Raw genomic sequence first — 9982 nt, 5'->3', positions numbered from 1 at the left:
ACTGCCTCTACAAAGAATTGCTTCCTTCCATTGATCTGTTTTTGACTTTATACTGACTCCAGCTCTATCTGCCTTCTATAGCTTCAACTCTCTCAGTAAAAAAGGTTTGTTCATATCTCTTCTGATAATTTGTCAGATGGAGGTCACTCATTACAAAAATGAAATGGATATATTACCAGAAAACAACATTATCACAGAAACAACTACCGCTGCCTTTGCTAAATGTTTTCAACAGTATAAACTGATACAGTTGCATCCTTGGTTTTATCATGAAGTTGCAGCCAGTAAAAGCAAGACATCAATCAATCCATGAACATTCCTGATCATTCATTTACATTTTTTATATTTCATAGTAAGTCATTTCTTTTTTACACATTTAGCAATGCACACACTATTTAAACAAGTGCAGTAATAAATAAAACTGTAAAGACTATAAAATAAAATAAACACTATAAAGACTGTAAAAAATAAAGTAAATACACAAACAAAAATTAATTGTATATATTAACAATATATATGAAATACATATAGTATGATGACTATGCTCTAAAATCAGGAGAAAAATAACTTTGTTAAGCACCTAAGTGATGTAAGAAAGATGCAGAACAGTGTTTTTAAGTTCTAGTCTCATGCCGCAGCATTAACACATGCATACACACACACACACACACACACACACACACACACACACACACACACACACACACACACACACACACACACTCACACACCAAAACAAAAAAGACAAAGTGTGGCAGAGTGAAGTGTTTAGTTATTCATTCAACAGCAGTACAGTTCGGTTCTTCCAGCTGTCTGTGTGGTACAGCTTTTAAGGATGTGATCACTTTGCACTGCTACACTTTTTTATTTTATTTTATTTTATTTGAGATTTGTTTACTAGGATGGTCTGATTAGGTCAAAAAGAACACATTTTCTGTGTAGGCCTGGGTAGAAAAGCTCCAGTTACTAATAGAAATGCACAACATTATAAATAGTTCATATAAAAATCAAAGTAAGTACAGTGAAAAAACAGTGGAATACATAAAGCATTTTTTCCTGTAACTAGTAGAAGACTGGAGCTGCTAAACTTCTGTGTATTCAGACAGGACTAAGGTCAGGTCTCCAGTCATAACTAACCTATTACAAATTTTAGACATGGATGCCGAGAAACTCACCTCAATACCATAGTGAAGTGATGCTCAATAAATGAATTTTGGAAATGGTTGCCTCTCCTCTGTAAAAGTACACTGATTCATATCTATCAATTCTGGCAACACCTTTGCCATTCTCTTAGCTAGTATAGACATAAACACTGTATAGTCATGGTTTAAAATTGAAATTGGTCCATATGAAGCTGGGTCAAAATTGGAAAGAGATCAGAAAGCCAATTTACCAAAAAACGATGGCAAGACAACTGTATGGCAACCAAGTATGCAACAAAGTCCATAAGATTTAGAAGTTTTTGCTTGGAAGTGTTTGCAAAGATATTCTTAAACCCCAAGCAGATTTCGGAGAATTTTTGCTCAGGTAGATAGCAAAGCTTGAAAGTGTGATGAGATGGAAAGATATAATTGGGAATGTGTTTTTGGGAATGAAATGAATTGGCAGATTTAAAGAAAAAAATCCCTATAGAATACCTTGTCAGAAATGTTGGGGGCTCAAACGGTTGTAACTAAGGAAATTATTCTTTTGAGTTGGGATGTAGGATCTAAATTGTCTAGACATAATAAGGCCTCACTAAGTGTAATGTTGCTGAAAAAGCAATTTCTAGAAAATGGTAATGAACTATAACTGAAGTAGTGAATATTGCAAAAGAGATAGAAGAACTGAAGGTGGAATCTTTAGAAAAGGGAGGAAGCAAGTTATATAGAAGAACATGGACTTTGTGAGAAAATAGATGAAGCATTTTGTTCAGTAAGATTAATGAGGTATATGGGCAAGAAGGAAAAACAATTTATGCAACTTGAGAGTGAATGGTAATTATTAAAATGAAGCGTATGTGCATACCGCATGAAAAATGTTACTACAGTTTGGTTTCTTTTACATTAATGTATGCGTGCCTGTGTCATTATTTTATTTGTGATTTAATAAAGATGTTTATAAAACATATAATTTGTGGAAATTAAATTTGGCATTCGTGTTGAGAACATATAACAGGTGAGTTATAATTCCTTGATATGCATGATATCTACTCCGTGTTGTACCAGTTACAGAAAATAAATGTGCAGGAGCACAAAATGTTTTATAGCTTTGAAAGCTGTCAAAATGAATGCTGCCACACAATAGTGTTCAAAAATGAAAAGTCCCTCTTATGAACAAATGGCTTTAAAAACTATTAAACAATTAATTCTGTATTTGTGTGTGTGTGTGTGTGTGTGTGTGTGTGTGTGTGTGTGTGTGTGTGTGTGTGTGTGTAAGATAGAGAGAGAGAGAGAAAGAGCGCAAAGTGTTTTACAACTTTTAAATGCTTTAAATGTAGTTGTACTATGAAACGTTAACTTCCTGAAAGTCGACATTCCAAAAGAACAGCAAAAAATGCCCAAAATCCAAAAGCCTGAAAATCTCCCTTTTTCTTTTTTTTTTTTTGCAGGAGGGGGGGCAAACTCCCATGTACCGCCTGATGTGGGGGGCAAGCCCCTACAATATCCCCAAACTGATATATGTCAACTCCATGGTCATGCCAACTTGAAGAAGAGAAAAGTGTCCTAAAAAAAGTGAATCATTGCTGGAGCACAATTAGAAATCTCATTGGCAATGATTTTCTGTGGGAAAAAGCATTCAGCATTATGCCTGTGATCTTTTTTTCTGCAATGTACTGACACTTGAGCAATTTCTCCTTCAGCTTGTGTAAGAGAGCCTTCAAATGCTCTCCTACATTGGCACTGTTAATGCTTTAGTGTGAGATTAGTGCTTGAAAAAGAGCTAAAAAATGCATAAAATACCTTTGATACTTCAGAAAAGTGCTCAAAAAAGTTGTCTTTTGCCCAAATATGAAGCATAATCATAACACCTGATGCACACCAGAGAACTATGATAAGGTCTGTCCAGTAATAACATAACAGTTATGAGTTATTAACATGAGCGTTAAGATTCAGCTCTTGAGATTTGTTTCATTCCATGTTTGAGGTGAATTTCTTGACATCAACATACGTTGGTTATGATCAGAGAACTGATCATAATTTCTATTTTAAATCCAGCTGTGCAGCGAAACCTTTAAGGTATTTTGCCTGATATTACAAATTGGTACTGGTGATAGGTACTTTACTTCTACTTCTTTCAAACGTTATTTAGCAGAAACACCCTTTTCCTGCTAAGGGTCATTATCAACAGACATGTAAAAGTTATTGCAAATCATCACTGCAAGGTCTTAAAATGCTGTCCTAACCCGTTTTCTTTACCTTGTGAACACCGTCACCATCATCCTTCATCGTATTTTAATGGCCCGTTATTTATCCTTTATACCAACGAGTAGAGTGGGCAGATAGCCACATACTACCTCCTTTATAAAATGTAGCTATATTAGTACATGCAACCTCTGTTAATTAAAACTTGTTTAGCTATCATGGCTTTAGTACAAACTGGACAGTATCCACATCTTCAAGTCTTACTTCATAAGTGTTTGAAATAGGAAATAAAGCAAGACTATCTGGCGTGGCACCTATCCTCTTTGGTTTTATATGGGTCCACTACATGAAAAACTAAGAAATCAGGGGAAGGGTTGATTGCCACTCCATTTTTTTGTAACTTTTTTAACAAATGTGCTGTGTATTTCAGGCATAGTTTTACTTTTTTTTCCAACTCTTAAAGTAGTCTCATTCATTATTGAAAGGAAACAGCAAGCTGGAAGGCGATCCAACAAATTCTTTTGCATGCCTGGTAAGATGAAAAATTGCTTGTTGCGGATCACTAATATATAGATTTCTTCCATTGTTTTGGATTAAAAAATCAAGTTTAACAGCCGTGAATTATGACACCTGTATATATCTATTAATACTACTGATAGCTGTCTGCATGCACCTATTACAGATGTGAAATTACTCACGCAGTCTGTAGTACCTAGTTTAACACACGAGTTATGCTAACTGTATAAACCTATTAATGCTACTGAGAGCTACCTGCGTACACTGATTATTGGTGTGAAATGAATTACATGGTCTCTAGTACCTACTTTAGCACACTTGTGTTATAATACCTGTGTACACCTATTAATACTACTCATAGTTGTCTTTCAACACATATTACTGCTGTGAAATGACTCGTGTGGCCTGTATTACAGTTTTTACTAAGTTATGCCGATGACTTATGCACATACTTTGTAAGTGGTCATTCCATATCTGCTTCTAGTAACTATTTGGTATCTTATGGATGTGCTCTCTCTGTGTTACTCAGTGTATACTTGCTGTATTTGTATCCCAGGTCATGCCTAATAATATTACCCCCCCACACACTAATAAAGTAAATGAGTTGGTCAATACCAACAGCAAAACTGTTCTGGGGTTCTCTCTCTAAATCTGAACTTAGTACGAGTACACATGGAAACATAACCTTCCATCAGAAATGCAAAATGGTAATCTAACAACGATCAAATACTAACTGTTGAAGAAGGAAAACTTTGATCCACAAAGGATCAAATATATAGTAAATCACTATGTTTTGTGCAGGTGACGCGCCACACTTTACCCCCCCCCCCACACCTCCTGCAAATTCGATATACCAACTGCATGTTTGCACTACAGTGAGGAAAGGGTATAGTCCCCAATCCCCACTATACCATAATCTCATTGTGAAAAAGCAGGCATGGTTCCATGACAAGATTTTCAATCAGTGGCATTGGCTTTTTAACTCTTTGATAGAAACATACATCAATAAAAAGTACTGTTCCTATTAAAAAAAAATAAATAAATAAATAAATAAATATATATATATATATATATATATATATATATATATATATATATTATATATATGCTTACATTTCAGATGGACTACAGCTAGCCGATATGTCCCCTTCCTTCTATATGTTATTAGCTGGCTGTACGGGTGAGCTTCAGAATGAGAACTGGTACTCCTGTTGTATTGTTATCTGAGAACAATAAAGAGATAGCAACATACAAACTGTAGAAGTGGGCTTAGAAGGAAAAATGATGCCGTCACTTGTGTCTTCTTCTTCCAACTACAATGACAAGGTAACTGCTCAGAGGCTGAAGGCGTGGGCTGTGGAATAACACATGCTCCTCTCGCCGTGTTTCCTTTCAAGAACAGTAACAGCATATAACTGCATGGAGGCTGTAAATGTGGGCTTTAGAATGAGAAATAGTGCTAGCACCATGTTCTCATTTGAGAACAATAATAAGGCACCAGTCTAGAGGCTCTAGATGGAAGGTTTAGAATGAGACACTTTGGTCATGTAGTATTCTCCTTCAAGAACTTTAACAAGGCCATAGCCAGCTGACTGTGCATGGAGGGTTCTGGAATCAGACATGGTGGTCCTGCTGTGCTATCATTTGAGAAGAAGAATAAAGTAGCATGATGCAGAATGTGATGAGGGCTGCAGATGCGGACATGGTGGCCTTGCTGTGCTTTCATTCTAGTTTGATAATAACGTAGTATCCTACAGAATGTGAGTGAGCACTGCAGAACAAGATCTGATGGCCCTGCTACACTGTCATTCGAGAACAGTAACAAGGTAACAAGTGTGCTGGAAAGATTTCACAAGCACCTTGTGATAATATAATTCAAAGGCCCACTCTAATAATATCCTTCAAATGTTCACATTTACTGTATCGGACAGATGTGGCATAGGATAGATCTGAGGCTGTGCCTCCAGTTCCAATCCTCATTCTTTTAATGTGGAAGATTTCTTCAAAGTTCAAACAAATAAAGAAAGAAATTAAATTAGTATAGAAGTTAGATTTGTTTGTTTTCATTTTAAAATGCTAAGTAAATAAGTACTTAAATGGCATAAAATAAACTAGAAAGGGTATGTGAATGGAGAAAGATATGTATATGAAAAAGGAACAATGTATAGCGGCATAAAAACAGGGGAAATGATTTAATAACAGCTAGTCACTGAACAAACCTTGCAAGGCTGAGAGGAGAGTAGAAATACCAGAATTCCCAGGGAACACCTGTAGTAATAAACAGACAGAAGCCATTAAGTGTCCCTCTTTTCTCCACCCTTCCCTAATTTTTCTTTCTCCTGCATCTTTTATTTTTCTAGGCAGTCCTCCAACTCTGAGCCTGGTATTAATTTCTGTTTCTTTTTCTCTCCTTCCGTTTACTTACTACCTCTCTCATCTGTCACATTTACTCCCATGATGCTCCCTCGTTCTTCTTCTTTCTCCTACATACTGGGGACTTGAGGATCGTGAGCTGCTAATAAGCTTCATCCTGTAGTCTATAGTTTGATCCCCTCAGTCTTCATTTGTCCACTGATTGAAATACTAAGCAAGTCGCCTACCCATCCAGTACTATCAGGTTAACAAAACATATAAGCAAAACAGACTTTTACTCCTTTCCTTTCTAGCCCTTTGCTATATGCAACTCTCGCCATGCCATGCATCTCACAACATACACTTTTAAGACATGTATTCATTTTGTGTAATGAAATTTTCTATGAATAAAATTAAAAAGAAAGGTCCTGCCATATTTACTATTCGTTTAGTTTACTGAGTTTCTTTAGCAGCTAAATTTCTTCTTTTTAACATTCATACTGAAAAGGTATGCCATACAGTCTCCAGAAACATGCACTGCCTTGGAGATGGTGGTGGCTACATTTGAGCCTATATAGTTTGGAAGTTGGAGTATAAAATATCATGGCTATACCCCATTTCCTATAATCTGTGTTTTCTATTTTTACCATTGAATTTAATATGCTTACTTAAATCAGTAAACAATAAAAATACCTAATCTATTCTAAAATCTGTAGATAGGATTCACTTTATGTAACCTTTATGACTGAATATACAGCAAAAGCATTGTAATAGGGCTGTTCTTGAATTCAGAAAGTGTACACTAACGGTAACCTTTATGAATCCCCCCATGTCTACTTAACTGTTTTTTCACCCATTCAGTGCTCTGCCATATTTTCAGTACACTCTTTAATCATCCATAAGCTCCACTTGTTGACTGGCATAAATATTCATAATCATCCCTGCATCGTGCATATCGTATACAACTGTAAACACTTAAATCCATTAAAATTGTTTACTTATTACAGGTTTTGCATCATTGTATTCATGAGCGTATTGGCATACAAACATATCATGACCTTGTCTTTTAAGATAAAAAACATTGGAAACATTTATTTTAGTATAACTGTGTTGTGTTGTCCCTTTCTGTTTCCTCACAAGACTATCAAATGGATATGTTTCATTTACATATCCATGCTGTTATTGTTTCTTTAAAATTGCATCTACTAAAGCTAAGTTCTGTTTAATTATTTCATGTTTCTCTTAAGTCATTGTATATAAGTTTTTCTCCTTGGGTTTCAGGCAAGCAAGAAATAAAATAAATTTCAGATACTCCAAAAGAATAGCAGAATCAAATGTTCAAGATGAAAAAAATGTTTCTGCAAAAGATGATCAGAAACAATTAGCTCTCAAACAGAAAACAAAACATACTTTATGCAACTTAATGAAGTATACCTTTTGACAGAAATAGATATTCGTAGATACACAACAGAGCTTTTCTGAGAAGACAGAGGATTCAACATTGCCTGCACTTTACATAAGGTCATTCTAAACGATGGGCATGTCACGTTACATTATTTTAATGAAATCACAAACTAAAAGGAGTAAACAGAAAAAATTCTGCTATCATAAATCTATGTTTTCAAAGGTCTTTTCTAGCCACAGCATCTGGTAAAGCTCTATCTGTAAAATAAATCAAATGTGATTACTTTGTTGTAATGTTAAGGACTAGAATGGGGTACGGGAGGCAAAAGGTAAAAACAAAAAGTAAAGGAGAGGCAGAAAATAATGATCAGATGTAATAAACTGTGATTTGTTTTCAGGTGGCCATTGTGACTGTGTCCCTTCTTTGTCTGGCCTATATATTTTTCTATTATGAAAGTTTCCACTTTCATGTCACCCACCTCTATGCCCACCTGGGATATTCAGATGCTCAGCACATCACTGGACAGCGTTACCTGCAAGGTGAGCATTCTTGGCACCAGGACCTTTCTTGGGTCATTTATTGTTATAATGTATTTCCACAGGTTAGCCAGGAACAGCTAATTGTCTGGAAAAAGTGGACATTCAGTAGTATGAAACATGCAGCTGCTGTCTGCTTTGTGGTATGGCCTCTTGTTTTTAACTAGATTTTATTTGTATTATTTTTTATTTATTTATGTATTTTTGTTCCTTTGCTTATTTGTTTGGCCCTAAGCTTCTACTAACATTAAGCTACACCATCTCAGCTTGTAAGGAAAAGCATGGCTGTCATATTTTTAATGCTGTAATCTTCCTTCTCCAGTACCTTAACAGGCCAGTAGCATCATTGGCTGGAAAGGTACTGTTTTTGGTGCTGAAAAGATCAGAAGGATGCGAGTTCTATTCCTCCACCAACTACTCAGATTTATTTCTCAATACAGACACTAGACTGTAGTGGTTGCTACACTCTTGATACGGCATTCTTTAGATGAGATGTTAAACTGAGGTATTATGTGCCCAAGGTGGAGGTACATCTGGAGGATTTAAAGTATTCTGTAGCACTGGAGGTTAGCAAAGAGAATTAAGGCTACAAACTGTTAACAACCTGCCTTCTGTGGTCCTGTGTTTGAGTCTGCAGAATTTGATTAAGTCTAAGAATATCACTGGAAAAACAATGCAGGGTTCCTACACATGATGCTTCAATATATTAGAACCATCCGTGTCAGAAACATTTTGTTTTTGGTTTCAGTCTGTGAGTATTGGAAAATAGTAGAAGGTGAGTTTAATTTTCATTTTTCCAACTTCTCTCTCTCCTAGAAAGTTTGTGTGATCTCAGAATTAGTGCATATAGATCTCAGGACTATGGATGAATTGTCCCTATATTACGGGGTGCAGCTACCCTAAAAATTCTTTAGTAGCGCTATATGAAATTTAGAGTGTTGATATTTTGGGTATGTGATACACTGAGGATGCACATGTTTTAACTCTGATTGATTCTGTGTCAGTTAAACAATGTTAATCATAACAGAGCCAATTCTAATACATGTAATGCGAGCTCCAAATATGAAGCAGTACTTTTTAAATACTATTATCCATATTTCATATATCTGAGGCATAAAATACAAACACACTAGGCAGCCTTTCCTTATTTTATATATATATATATATATATATATATATATATATATATATATATGTATATATATATATATATATATATATATGTATATGTGTGTGTGTGTGTGTGTGTGTGTGTGTGTGTGTGTGTGTGTATGTGTGTATGTATACACACATGTATAACATTTAATCAAAGGTACATTTGACATTTGACTGAAAGAAGAATCAGGTAGTACATTTGACTGAAACACCATTATAGTGAAAATTGTAGCCATCTACATATGGTATTTTTGGTGTCATTATTGATTATGGGAGTTGTAAAAGTGATTTGGATGATTTTGTCTGGATTGGCAATGGGCACCATCCAATCTGTAGATGTACACATTTTGTGCCAACACTGATTCAGTGTGTGTGTGTGTGTGTGTGTGTGTGCATGTGTGTGTGTGTGTGTGTGTGTGTGTGTGTGTGTGTGTGTGTGTGTGCACACGTAAGTTTGTGTGCTTTCTACCATGGTTATGCAACTGGTGAGTTAAAGTGTAAAAGTTTAGGGGCTCAGAAAAAAAAGTTTTTATGATATGTATGTTGTGCAGAATGTTTTCAATGATATGTTTTTTCAGTCACATGTATTTTTATTCATTTGTACCATCTGACTTGCCTGTCAGTCAAATATACCTTTGGTCAACTGTCATAAAACCTATCCATATATAAATAGT

At 35.5% G+C, this 9982-nt stretch overlaps 1 protein-coding gene across 1 annotated transcript in view; it reads left to right on the top strand.

The window, feature by feature from the left end:
- The window catches only part of LOC122813986 (DAP3-binding cell death enhancer 1-like), a 40731-nt gene that overhangs the window by 2721 nt on the left and 28028 nt on the right, over positions 1 to 9982 (top strand). The window contains exon 2 of the mRNA XM_044086557.1: positions 8015 to 8156. Coding sequence (XP_043942492.1) covers positions 8015 to 8156 — 142 coding nt within the window. The remainder of the gene's footprint in view (positions 1 to 8014; positions 8157 to 9982) is intronic.

This window comes from Protopterus annectens, chromosome 10.part0, assembly GCF_019279795.1.
Source record: "Protopterus annectens isolate FY-2018-M chromosome 10.part0, PAN1.0, whole genome shotgun sequence".
NCBI lineage: Eukaryota > Metazoa > Chordata > Ceratodontiformes > Protopteridae > Protopterus > Protopterus annectens.
This window is presented reverse-complemented; position numbering and strand designations above follow the sequence as displayed.